Below are 14,897 nucleotides of genomic sequence, written 5' to 3'. Positions count from 1 at the left end.
GAACTGAAAAAGGTTTTTATATCAAAAGTTTCTCAAGATTTGAACCATGGAAGAAAATACTTTGCTTTGCATTATAAAAATGATGGGTGGAAGGTTGCTTCATTCTGGAAAAATAATTGTTACTTATAATCGGGCGTCCTTTATATTAAATCAGTTGCAAGAGCTGAAATGGTAAAGTTTCATTGAACTGACCAGGACGTCTGTCAGAATATCTCTATGCCATCGGAGTTCCGATGGTGTCTAATTTTTTTTTAATTAGGATCAAAACAAGTAACCACTTGTACTAATACCTAACGCTGAAGTATTTTACAATACATAATTAATTAATCAGAGAGTCTCGATGGCTTGGTTGGTAGAGTGGCAACCACAGACTTCATAGAAGCCTGTGGCGAGGGTTCAATCCCCGCAGCCGACCAGTCAGAGGCGGAAACTTTGCTATCCGTGTAGACATCCCGGGATTACGTATGTAATCAACGGATAGGTTTGCTGAAAGCAAATGGATGTTACAGACTAATACACACATAAACAAAGCCACTCCAACATCTTCTAAAAACATAACAGACACCTCACACGTCTCGAACTGTCGGACTACCCGCCCAGTTCTCCTCGTGCTGCTGGGAGAAAGGGAGCTGGGGTTTCGGTAATACATGTACACGTTCGGTACCGGTTCGGTACCGGGGTCTAAGCGATGTCAGGCAGGGCAGCCGGTCGAGGTTACGGCCTACCCCACCGCCAAATCAAAGTCCTTCAAAGAAGGCACCGTGCTTACCCCATATAAAAATGGATATAAAAGCACGTTAAAACGAAGAAGAAGAAATAATTAATCAGGTATCAGCACTGTCGGGTGGTGCTTATAGAACCTGAACAACTGATATTAGGCTTCCGAAAGTAATATGAGAACGGCCCCAACTGCTAAAAAAAAACCCCGAAAACAAATAGATTACTCTTCTTTGAAAATTTCCATTGTTAATCTTAACCTTCCTTTTACATTCGTTTTAATCAGTCTATATAAAAGGTAGTCCCTTCCTGTTTCGCTTAGTTTTGGATAACATAGTTATTAAACAATGTCACCACTTAAATCCTAAGGATATCTATCTATTTCCCGGATTTCATAACGCTTGTGCTTATTCGAAACTGCCTTACGATCAATGAGACCGTCTCAAACTCCAGAGTAAAAGACAAAATTTTTGACGAGAGAGAGAGAGAGAGAGAGAGAGAGAGAGAGAGAGAGAATAGTCAGATGAGATCAAATGAAATGCTGCCATGAAAAGTATTAACCATGAGTAAGTGCTAAATTGAATCAAGCTTAAGACTATATGTAAATTGTTCGAGAACAATTTTCAGTGAGAAATGTAAAAATTCTTGCATCTGAAAATTTCGACTCGATGAAAATGAACTATTGCTAAAATCCCAGATCTAATAAAGGTACGAAAAAGTCAGCAAGTATCCATATTTATAACAAGGCAGAGGAATGAGTGAACCATTGCCAAAATTCAAGACCCAGTTTAGGTCAAAAAGTGTCAAAATTCCAAACTTACTAAATGTAAGAATGTATCGGCTATTGCAGAAAAATAATCGACTTAATTGATGAATAAATGAGGTTACTAAGTGCCAATATGAGTCGATGACTATCGAGATTCAGGAATACACAATGGATTGTCTGTAAAATTGATGAGTCATCGCCAACCATCCAGTTCTTTGTAAGTGACAGTGTAGACCACCCCTACCTTTCTTAAAGTTTTTTTTTTTCATTTAGCACAGGCTAGACAAGAGTCATCTGGTTGTCATTTGCATTAATATTTGCAATTTTATCTCAAATAAAAAACTCTGGAAGATCAAAGAAATTCGCAATACAAAGACGGAAACTTAGATGAGTGAAAGAAAACAATGGATTTTAGGTCTCTTTTAGGACTAAATGAAGACACGAAATGAAATACCTCCTCTTTCGATTATCTTATGGTGAATATTGCGAATTGTCTGACTGAAACCCAAAACGAAGAGCTATTTTTCATTTTACCAAGTCACACTGTAACGAAATTTTGCTCACTGCAAGAACATTTATAGACATTCTCTTTCCTGAACCTGACGTCACAACATCAACATAAGCCTCGTGAGCATGTCGGAACCCCCTTTACACATGAATCACTATTTACTTCTTTCCCGAATTTTTTTTAAAATTTTAAATTAAAGCCCCTCCGTTCTAACAAACTGCAACACTATCAATCGAATACTTTCTAAGTCTTTGTTCCCTCTCTCTCAAGGATTCCGAACTTCTCACCATTTTCACCAGCCACGCTCTCCCATTCCCTCGATATGATCGTAACACCTCAGAACTGATAATTTTTATTTTTGTTAACGACGCCAAACTTTTGTAATGACAATTAGCACTACCACTATTTCTGTTTTACTGCTTATATGCTACGTTGCACTAGCAATCTCAATACGTGCTTTAAAATAAACACTCAGAGATAATTGCTTGTGAAAAGCAAACGTGAGCTACGTAACACATGCGTATACATAACCACATCCACTTCGCTTTCACTGTTCATTCCAACTTAAAAAATATCTTTGAAACATCTTTTGATGTATCTTTTTACCTGTAACCAGTAGCTCTAAGCTCATCCGCACTGTTCCCTAATTACCTGTCAGACAACAGGTGTGTTCTCCAGCGCCACAAGACAGCGTTGCTAAACGTTTGACAGATCTCATAAACAAATAACTCTGTCAGCTTGCTGAACGCAAGATGAAAGGGTAACTGGCAGATTGGTTGACTTTAAATGACCAAGGACAAAAAAAGAGTATTCGGTGATGAGACGACTGGTAAAATGGGTAAAATCAAGCGGTGAATTAACTAAGTACATACAAAAACGATAGTAATATATTTCATCTCAGTAAATTAGAAGAGGGTATTAAGAAAGGAAATTTGATAAAATAAGCATTAGTACACTTGGCAGAAAGGTACAGTATATGAATCCGCTAATGACAAAAAATTATAACCTTCGGTTTCTACACTGTAAGAGAACAAAAACTAAAATGCAAGTAAATAAGGGGAAAAAATGGATTTTAGTTTCTGATGATGAAATCCTTGGGGGGGGGGGATAGTGCTCTTTAGGCATTACTAAAGGGTGTTTGCAACATTGCAGCGTCCTTTCGGCCTCTGTTTCCACCCACTTTTTAGCCTTTTACTTCATTTCCATTTCCGTTGTCCAACCCTTTGACTAATACTTCTTAGTGCAACTATAGAGTTCCCTCCCACTTCCACCCATTGATCCTTTATTTGCTGGATCTCTTTACCTTGCTGTCCAACCGCTCGAACTCCCTCTTTTCACTGTCTTTAGAGCTGAATGGCCGAAAGTGCTCCAATGTTGGCCCGACGGGCTCAATTTCATAAAATCAAATTCATCAATGACATGATGAAAATGCAAAAAAAAAAAAAAATAAAATAAAATAACAATAATAAATAAATAAATAAATAAATAAATAAATAAATAAATAAATAACCTGGCTGAATTCAGGTACCAAGGTGAATAAAAGAAATTTGTAAAGAAATAAAAAACCTCTCTTGGCCTATGTCATTGAGAATGTCTCTGTCAATTTTGGGCGCCTGTCCGTCTGTCTGTGTGTAATCACTGACATGTTAATGGCGTGAAATTCGAGAGGGCCCGAGAGAGCGTCAGACCGTGTCGGAAATTTCTCTGACAAACCAGTGCTCAAACTTTTACGAGCCCTGGATATATTTAGATTTTCTGCATCTCCCTTTGGAGAGAGAGAGAGAGAGAGAGAGAGAGAGAGAGAGAGAGAGAGAGAGAGAGAATAAGTACTTGACAAATATAGCATTAAGAGACAGAAAAATTACCACAGGGAAAGAAAAGTTGAATAAGAAATATGCCAAGCTTCTTGTTTCAATGTTCATGTGTTTTTGAAAACAAAGAAGTAAAAGAGTAAAAAATAGAAAATTAGAATTAGTAAATACGATGTGACCCTCAACATCTCAAAAGGTAAAAAGCAAGAAGCCGCCTTGCTGTTGTTATTAATACATTTACCACCCCCTTTTTTTTTACTTCAACAAAATTATTAAATACCCTTGAAGTTATCACTTCAATCAAGACTAATTAAATGTAGAAATAATTGCAAATGAATGATAACACTGCAGACGTACTGACCACATCCGATACAATTAAGCAGCAACCAGTGATTAGCAAAATCAGATGAACTGAGCATGCGCAGCTGGTCTACCTGTGACCCACCTTCCAGACTCTGCCATATAAACGCCGCCGACCTGTGAGAGGACTACAGTAGGTCTCCAGCAACCATCTGAGGCACACGGACTCCTCGCTCGCACCTCCCTTCAAGACGCCTGACAGAGTTCGTCCTCCTGTCTTTTAACAGTCCTTCATCGACTACGACGATCCTCGTGAAGAAACCATGGCCGCCGCCCTCGAGAACATCATCGACGACATCTCCTTCGGCCTGCAGGAGTTCTCGCAGGACGTGAGATCCTCCTTCGCAAGCATCGATCTCGGGGCGATAGGAGCCGCCCTCCTTGTTATCCTGGCCATCATCATTATCTACGACATCATCGCCTACATTTCCCTCACCAGCAGCAGCGGCAGGGCGTTCTCCCCGACGATTCTCGCACTCGCTGGGCAGGCGTGGGAACACAGAAACGATTTGGGAATCAACCCAGAGAAATACGTCAGTGGAAGGTGAGATCCGGGAACTCTAGCATGCAGAGGAGCTTAACTTGGGTAATCACAATAGTCAAAGTTATTTCAGTATTCTAAAAAAAGGGGAAGATGGGTGTGTGTGTGTGTGTGAGTGCGCATGTGTGTATGTGTGTGTGTATGTGTATATAAAACGTTGATTTTCGACCTTAAAATCTTGCGTTATTTAGAAAAAGCCAGACTTTACTCCTCAGCAAAATCTAAAATCACTCATGATATTTCACATAGGTAAGGCACAGCAATTTCAAAAACTGTAAACGGTTTTTGTTTTTCGACGTATTCAATTCCTGTGTGTGTAGGTAAGGTTGTATGTATGCATGACATCTACGGCATAAACTATTCTAGGCATGTCGATGTATGTATGTTTTTGTCTCTTTCAGGCCACGACCTGAATTACTATAGTATTTTAGTTTGCATTTATATATATGTATATATATATATATGTGTGTGTGTGTGTGTGTGTATGTCTGTGTGTGTGTGTGTGTATGTCTGTGTGTGTGTGTGTTTCTGTGGTAATTTTATTTTGAAGTGTTCTGCCGTTTCCAACGCACGATGTTATACAAGCAGGTATGTATAAATTTTATGCTATGACAGTATATATTTTTTCAACATGTTCTCATGCATTTATATATACGTACATTTATATACTTATTTCCAGTAACGAAGGGCATTGCAACTGCCTATGAATATGTATATAGCTTTTGCGTTTCTGTATATTTTCTTGTTGTACATATTCTTGCATGGACTAAATATTTGCATGAATTTCTCCCTTTCTTTGTTAATATTTCAAGGTTCGTTTAGATTCAACTACGTGAGTGAGCATTTACCATGGCGCATGGGTCACCTACATCATAATTGTGTAAAAGAAGTAAATGTAAATGCTTTTTACACTTTCTGCTTTTTATCTGGTTGTTGATTCTAGGTCAGGAACTACTTGGAAATTTTACTCTAAATAGACATTATTTTCTTTAAAATAGTTATAAAGTACTCCCTCACGTTTTTAGACGTGACATTTCAGTTATAAGTCGACCTAGGGTGATCGGCATATATGACAAATGAAAAAATAATTGTGTATATAATCTTATTGAGGTCCGGTGCTGGTTGGGGGATAATATGGACATAAGACTCTCTTGTACTGACTATTTCAGAACACTTCCCTTCACTTGTTTCACACACGAGGTTTTTAATCTGTGAAAGCTTGATCAGAAAATTAATGATCTTATTTACTTGTTAAAACTGTGTTTCATTTTTGAACAATGATAAAAATGTGACTGGATGTATTCACGATCTACAAATACATTTTTGGACACTGTCAAAATAATGACACTGTGAATTAGACCTTGTGTCAAATCGGAATTTCCCATAGACTTAAAAACAAAACTCTAACTCATCCGCCCACTTTGTACGTTTGTTCTAGCCTTATTGTGACCCACTGCTCCAGTATGGTCCTTGTCAAGATGTAGATACGCCTAATTCTACCTGGGTTGCAGGTGGATAAAGTATCTAAAAAATGAACCACTAAAACTATTGAAAGATAAAGCACAAACAAAAATGGAATATCTCTACTGAGACCTCCACAAACAGATATATAAATAGACAAACAAACATGCAAAGTTACCCGCGAGACTTCAAAGCTATAGTACAAATATAAAATATGTCGATAACCCGAAATTAAAACAGACAGAGACAGGTGAATACTTGACCTCCTTTAGGTTAAGTGTCAGAGTTACCTTTATACTTGGTCAGTGATTGATGGAAGCATGTCGTTAAGGTTGATGATCCTTCAAATAAACACAGGAATGATTATCTACAAAGGGGAACTGAAGTGTCCCCAAGTGATACAGAGAGAGAGAGAGAGAGAGAGAGAGAGAGAGAGAGAGAGAGAGAGAGAGAGAGAGAGGCTACGGTTGATCTGTGAAAGACGCAAACACGGTTGATTTAAGGCCTTCCAGTCACCTGGTCAAAGTGGCTCTGCTTTTTTCTTTTCTCTCCCTAATTTCAACCGCCGTTAGTATCACTGAGTCACTCAATTCAGTTTTACTTATTCGAATATTCATTATTCACTGAGGGAATAATTTATCATCATTATTGCTATCGTTCTAGAATGTTCCTCGAAAAGGTACGCATGGAATTTTTTTTACGGTACCTAATTAACTCCGGAAGATTTTTCTTGGGAAGATACGTTGCTCTGATGCAATTTCCCAGAGCACTGTCTACACATTAATGTTCTGCAGTTCACATGTATTTTTCAGCCACAGTGAAGCTTTCTAAAATCTACAAAGTTTTATGTACGTAAACATCGTTACGGGCCCTCCATTGCCCACAGTTGCTAAATAAGATGACAATCCTGTAACTGAGAAGAAAAGTAAACTTTGGACAAAGTTAGCTTGCCAAAAGACTTCCGTAGAGAAGCAAGCCGGAAGTGCTTTTGGCGGACTTAGAGGGCACACGGTTACTTGAAAACCATTAGTGCTGGCTAACTTACCCAAAATAAATAGTGTCCTATGGGGGATAAATGGATAAATGTCCTAGGCCCATGACTGATTACATAGAATACTTATACACCCAATGGGACAGAAATACCATGGGCAAAGGCTGGATTCTATAAAAGATTTGAGTGACAGAAGTGAAAAAGTGACTTGACGGCCTCTTGATACTACGGACATCGTGGTTAACTATTTTCCCAACCGTTTCTACTTTTGTTTGATATCTGGAAAGTAGTCTGCGTTTTAGAATTAATTGGATGCAGAAAATTGTGCAAAACATTTTGGTCTAATAACTCACAGAGGAATGCATTTCGTCATGTGCATATTGAGCGTTGTTATATAATACATAATATCTATGATCATGCTTTCTATACGTGGCACCGAATTCATTGCAAATATTTCAGATGTAGTTAAGCAAGTCTGACTTTCCTTTAGTCAAAGAAAAAAATGTTCCTTACAGCCATACATGGCTCATCGGGAAGAATACCTCCCAACTAATGGCACTGAAACGGTGTGGACATTTATATCTCACTTTGAAAACATAATGGACGTTCGTATTTGGATTTTAGAAACATCTCATCTTCATAATTATGTGAAGCCTCCGCATCGGTAAAAAGTACCATCCAGTATTTAACTAAAATGCAAATAACAAGGAAATTTATCTCCTCCACTCAAAGATCTACAAGTCATTTAGAAAAAAAAAAAAAAAAACGTAAATTTACTTCGCAGATTAAAATATGTAACAATTTCTCACTCAGGAGTACAGACAGACTTAGCCGTCGCACAGAGCAATCATCAAGAATACAGGTACTGTATGTACACGAAACACACGACAATACAAAGCATAGTTTTTTGACGACACTTTTTTTTTGTCATCATTTATAGTTTTCGGGTAAGTTCAGCCTTAGAATTCGTGAAGAAAAATCATGAGATATTGAAGAGATTGTTCCCCTTCTTTTTTCTCTCGTTCATTATTAAACTTTTCATTTGGTTTGACAATGGCGTCGTCTCTTGTGCTATTATTTGCTATGTATGCTTTACTTTGTATTTCACTCAAAATCGTCGTGAATTTGTTTATATCTATTACATTTTTACCTACATATTCTTCAAGAGCAGCGAATCTATCGCACTGTTTTAAATTTTTTTTATTTTTTTCACATCTCATTGTGTATTTGATGTTGTTTATCACGTTTATTTACAGCGTAGTTGTTTAATGTAGTCCATAAAAAGTACAAAGGAACACGATGATCAGAATATTGTCCGAAGTAAACTAAAAAAAAAAAAATGATTAAGGATGAATAAATGGAGGACAGAGAGAATTAGAACGGTTTCGGTGTAATTGTTAAATTACATAAATAAATCCTTTTCAATCTCCTTAAATTGCTTAAAGAAATGAAAGCATAAGAAGTTCTCAAGTTTTCCCATAGCCTAAGGGATGCGCAACAATTACAGTTCGTTTGGCAACTGTACAATTTGTCACATGCGCCAGAACTCGGTTATCCGCAGAGAGAGAGAGAGAGAGAGAGAGAGAGAGAGAGAGAGAGAGAGAGAGAGAGCGCTGGATTCTACACTGGGCAAAGTTGCCATCGGTATGGGTTAGTATTCATGTAAACTCAGCAAATCGCTCTAGGCCACTGAAATGAAATAGGTGCATGGTTGTTAGTCGACTGGTGTGGCTCACAGCTTGGGGAAGGAAGAGAAGGAAACAGAAAATAACAGACATGAGTGAAAATGAAACGAATGAATCATTCTCACATGATTAAAACAGGCGTAGAATCACTCAACTGTTTCGAGAATTTTAGTGAAAGCCTATGCGTCAACCACTTTATTCAGCTATTATATCGGCAAACAACATATTATTATTATTATTATTATTATTATTATTATTATTATTATTATTGATAAAGCGCGCACATTCACGGGAAACAAGAAAAAATGTGTAATTATTTGCTATGGTAGTTTCCACAAAAGATAATGACATCAGTAATAATAATTCTAGTTTGCAGCTGCTATTAAAGTACCAGACTCATCACCATAATTTTTATTGTTACAGGTCGCACTGTTATCTTTATTAACGTTGTTGTTAAAAAGAGACGACTGTCTTCCGCATGCGTCGTGAAGATTCTACTTCTCGTAAAATGTCTACCGCCTTAATGGACGTGGTTACTCTTTCTGCGTAATTACTCAGTTGGCCAGCTGTTTCTTCTTCTTTTTTTTTTTTTTACGCTTTTCTCCTCCATTGCGCTTCTTACAGTTTCATTAGCATTGGCGGAACTGTAGAGGCACGATGAATGTATCTGTATGATACGTTTTAGAATCAAGATATAGGTTTGACCTGTATTTTTCATTTACAGGTGGGACTTTTTCTTTTCTTCTGTGTCTCTCTCTCTCCCTCTTTCTCTCTGTGGAAGCTGGTTAGTGGTGGTAAGATCCTTCAGGCTCATTCTATAGTAATGTATGTACGTTGTGAATAATAATAATAATAATAATAATAATAATAATAATAATAATAATAATAATAATAATAATGACGATGATGATGATAATAAGATACCATTTTTCTCCTGTGAGAATTGTTTATTATTTACGTTTCCGTCGTTTTCAAACTCGACTGGGATTCAAATAATATTAATAATAAAAAAAAAAAAGGCTTTTGCGAGCGAAATGTTGGAAGAACTAAAGATACTTTTACTATTTGCATATGCAATCTGAGTCTAAGCAGTAAAATGACTTCTTAAAGTAAAAATTAAAAGACTGGTGAATGAACTGCTCACGTCCTTCGTTCCCGTGAGCGATCGCCCTAAAATTAAGTCATGCGTTGCTGGCGGCGTTTGCTGTGCAACCCCATCCATCCTCCCATTCCTCACAACAAACCTCCCCCCCCTCCCCCGGCGGCCCCTTAGGCATGTTACCTCAAGAACTATCATTTCCAGCACGGAGTGACATTTGCGTAATATCGTACAGTACCTGTTTCTCCCTGGCTTACCACGTATGGGAGTTTCTGAATATTTATAGTACTTGAGAGAACTATTTGCATGGTTATTTTCAAGATGCCGTGTCTTGTAAGCATACTACATTTAGTCCACTTGGGATTCCTGTACCTGAGTACTTGTGTGATTTTAACCTAAACATGGCTATTCTTGGACGTCTTATTTTTACTCTTGTTTATTCTCACGTTAACATTTATTTTCCTTTTTGCTTATTATTATCTGTCCAGAATATGTTTTCTTAAGGACTTTTGGCTTTGACAAGTATTCAAGAACAACCAGCAGGTTTCCAGTTTAATCTTAGTGAAAATGTAACACCCAAAAACCACTTATATACCTGTATTTTCTATGCACAACGTGCTTTGTATATATTATTTACATTTCGTTAAAAGGTCTTTCCTTTTAATTCATATGCTGTACAAATTTCAACATAATTCTTTGTATATATGTATGACTCAGATTTCCACTGGATACTACTAATCTTCATACGAACTAAATTTTGTACATGTCTTCACTAGGACCCTTGAAGCTATTAATCCTGTGCTCTTCGCTATTCAGTCTGCTATTGAGAAGTACAAGCAGTGATTGAACCAATACTGACCAGTGACATACTGCCAACGGCCCCTGACCAATCAGCGACTACCCCGCTCCCATCGTGATGACCAATCACGAGGCTTGACTGCTTGACTAAGTGGACCAATCACATGGAGTCCTCCGGTTTGCCTTCTTAGGTCTAATTCTTAACAATTGCTTCTTTAGATATAACAAGGGTTTTTTAAATAAGCTGTAGGAGAATTTTTTTGGACTAAATGATCATGTTTCCGCTCATTATTCATCTTAACTATTATAATTCTGCGTTATTCATGTTCATCAATTAACAATTCATATCTTCATCTCATCTCATTTCTAAAATAAATAGATAACAGTTTCCTGGAAAACTTAATAACTCAGCTTCCCTCTTTTTCCAGCTGTTAATCTGTTCCTGTACATACTGTTTATATCTTAGAAAGGGAACTCTAGTGTATTTATCTGAACAATTGTTTTATTTATTGTTGTCTGTTATGAAATTGTAAATAAAACCAAGCAAATCGAAGGTGTTTTCATTCCCTATTGATATCAGACTCATTCAGCAGTTAATCAATTGGGAGACTGATATGACTTTCAGATGTCATATTGTACTGTTAACAGTATATTTATGATAAAAATACATTTGCCATTTAAAGTTTTGTGAATGAAAGGATTACCACGTGACCGCATGGTAAAATTGTACTTACGAAATATAGGGGATATATGAGAATTCAGCATTAAAAAACCTTCAAGGTACTGATTACATTTACCCAGGTTCTAACCCCGGATGGGGGAGAGGGATTAAATGTACCAAATAGTCTTCAAGTCTTGCAACAAGCCTTAGAGGTTTGGTACAAGCATCACAAGGTCTCAGTGGCCGCAGAGAGTCGATCGATTAAGAACATCTATGTAAACAAATTACAGCTCTTTCGGTTTTCAGGAATCCTAGCGGAATGCATATGTTTTCTCCTCCAGAGAAAATTAAAACAAAAATTCGCTTATACTTCAGTGAAATACTGCCAAAGAATAAACACGTCAAATACGTTAATAGCAAGGTGAAAAAAGTATGAAAACTGATAAGCATTAGGAAAAGGCACACTGCTGAGAGAATGCTAAATATATAATTTTTTTTTTGATAAATAAAGAAGCTGCGTTCTATCTCAACAAGTTTTGTGATGGGAAAGACTCTGGCTTTCATTTTTAGTTTTCTGTAAAAGAGAACTATTGCGCCGGCTTTGTCTGTCCGTCCGCACTTTATACTGTCGGCACTTTTTTCTGTCCGCACTTTCTCTGTCTTCCCTTAAATCTTAAAAACTACTGAGACTAGAGGGCTGCAAATTGGTATGTTGAACATCCACCCTCTAATCATCAAACTTACCTCAGAAACTTTTATTTTATTTAAGGTTAACGTTAGCCGTAGTCGTGCGTCTGGCAACGATATAGGCCAGGCCACCACCGGGCCGTGGTTAAAGTTTCATGGGCCGCGGCTCATACAGCATATCTATTTTCGGTGGTCTTGATTATACGATGTACAGTAAACACGTATAAGATAATCCAAGGTTTTCTGGATTACCAGAAAATGCTTTGTTTAGCCAAAAGACGAATGAATACGTTTTATTTAAAAAAGAACAAAACGAATAATTCCTCAGTGCCGATGGCGACCTGAGCAGAGGATTACGCACATGGTAGTTATTCGAGTGTGGTGGGTCGCCTCCAGGGTAAAGAAAGGTACGAATGTATCAACCTCATTTTAAAACACTATCTGAGAAGAGGAAAGTTTATATGTACATCGAATACACACACACACATATATATATATACACATATACACACACATACACATATATATATATATATATATATATATATATATATATATATATATATATATATATATATATATATATATATATATATATGTTGTATATATATACTGACATGAAGAAAAAACAAACATGCATTGTACCTGAATTTATCTTATGGTCAAGTGTTGCTTTTCGGTGAAATGTAACATTCCGTCAATCTTTAAAAAAAACAATGTCTAAAAACGCCTAATAAATAAAATGTAATTTTAAAACTAATAACCGAAAAGGTGTCACAAGTTTCTCATTGCTATCCATCATTATTCATAATTGGCGTCTTGATGCGAATGAAAGAGACTGAGAAGTAAAACAACAATGAAGAGATAATGCAATCACCTTGAATCTCAATTTTTAAAATGACGCCTGAATAATGAAGAAGCATCCCTGCTGATAAGGCATAACCGCCTAAGAGAGATAACGTTATCTTTGTCACGTGTCTTCTACCATTCGCACGATTGGCATGAATGAAACCAGTTGCCCGGTTTTCTTTGTTCTTTGATATTTCAGGTTTTCATCGCGTGAGAAGTATAAGGCAAAGTACTGGGGAAAATAGGTTATGAATGAATTAATCACACACACACACACACACACACACACACATATATATATATATATATATATATATATATATATATATTAGATATATTATTTAGGTATTTTTCCTTTTGTTTTTTTTAAACGCTGGAACTGTTGTGGAGATATTTATTCTTACATAAAATTCAAGAGATAGTTGATGAAGAGCAGTCATCTGTCTGTAAACTGCACCTCTCTCTCTCTCTCTCTCTCTCTCTCTCTCTGTAAGCAATATTGTAACGTATGTTAAGACGAGAAAAATATGTTACTGTCATTATTACGTCTCTCGATTTGTACTTACTCGCATTTTGTGTCCTGTACTAGGTCCAGTTAAATTAAGTAGCGTGAACGAACCACAGTAGCCTCCAAAATCCTAACTTAAAAAAAAAAAATTTTTTTTAAGACCAAACACTTCTTGCCTACGCCATTCTCAAGAGTTGCTGAACTGAAGCCTTTGGTTTGGTTAGCATCCCACAGCGCAAAGCACCATTGCTTTTCTTTCTTATCTCCCGCTTACACTGTTGGCTACTCATGCCTCTGCGTGAGCTATTGCCGCGTGTACCAGATTCCCCAGGCCTGTTGCAAAGTTACCAGAATTTTTTCCGCTAAGTTGTATCTACTGCTTGTCGGTTTAAATTTGTCGGGGAACCAAGAACCGAGCTCGTAAATGAAATTCGTGTGTTTGTTTGTATTTACTCCATTCACCCCATTACCCAAAAAAATAATAAGCGTAAATTGCCAACACAGTAGTTATTTCTTTCACTAGCAATGGTCATTGTAAAATTGGCTCATATTTACAACCAAAACAATACTTTTAATTATATTATCGTCTCCCCTTAACGTTCGCGACTTGACGTTCAAATCCTCCGTTTTCTTTAAAAGTCGTTCCCTGTAACAGGATGAATCACCGTAGCAGCGTCATCCGTCATGTGTGACTCATCCGCTGAAACTAACACAATATACTATAATACATCTTGAAGACGCAATGGCTTCAGCGCTATTTAATCCTTAGGCTAATGTACATCATATGTACAAGTCATGCCAATGTACAGTATTTTTTATGTACAAGTCCCTAATTATGCCATAAATTATCCCTGTATCTTTTTTATAATGATAGTCTGTTGTTGTTTACAATAAAAATAATACTGAAAATTACTATCAAGGTCCAGGAAGTAGATTACTCTGTTGTATGGACTTTGATTACGGGATTACTGTGTAAAAACACAAAATAAGTTTAGCTTACTGTATATGCACAAAATGCTTGCATAAATTTCTTCAGGAACTCTGGAGAGTCTAAGTTATCTTATGGTCAAGTGTTGCTTTCGCTTTCCAAGAGTGTTGTTCATTCTCGTAGTAAGATGCTGAGTAGAACCAGAGAGAGAGAGAGAGAGAGAGAGAGAGAGAGAGAGAGAGAGAGAGAGAGAGAGGGGGGGGGGTGAGAAATTGCTTAATTATGAAGTATCACACATCAACGATGGCGACAATTTATTTAATGATACACATCACAGACTCATGCTCTAAAGAGAGAAAGAGAGAGAGAGAGAGAGCGGAGGTATGGGGATCGGGGTTTAATTGGGAGTCCATTATGTAAGCTACACTTATCGTAACATGCCTCGTACATTCCTTTCTTCAAATCCTGGAGAAAGTCTAGAAGAATACATCGATAGTGTCTTACGTCATTAAAAGGAGAGCACTCCC

At 37.1% G+C, this 14,897-nt stretch overlaps 1 protein-coding gene across 1 annotated transcript; it reads left to right on the top strand.

The window, feature by feature from the left end:
• The first annotated feature begins 4,250 nt into the window (after nt 1–4,250).
• LOC136848472 (uncharacterized) lies at nt 4,251–11,280 on the top strand. Its single transcript, XM_067120755.1, has 2 exons — nt 4,251–4,706; nt 10,716–11,280. The coding sequence occupies exons 1-2, from the start codon at nt 4,426–4,428 to the stop codon at nt 10,780–10,782; spliced, it is 348 nt and encodes a 115-aa protein (XP_066976856.1). The 5' UTR covers nt 4,251–4,425; the 3' UTR covers nt 10,783–11,280.
• Nucleotides 11,281–14,897: the final 3,617 nt, after the last annotated feature.

This window comes from Macrobrachium rosenbergii, chromosome 19 (genome assembly GCF_040412425.1).
Source record: "Macrobrachium rosenbergii isolate ZJJX-2024 chromosome 19, ASM4041242v1, whole genome shotgun sequence".
NCBI lineage: Eukaryota > Metazoa > Arthropoda > Malacostraca > Decapoda > Palaemonidae > Macrobrachium > Macrobrachium rosenbergii.
The sequence above is the reverse complement of the archived record's forward strand: the minus strand, read 5'-3'. Positions and strand labels throughout refer to the sequence as shown.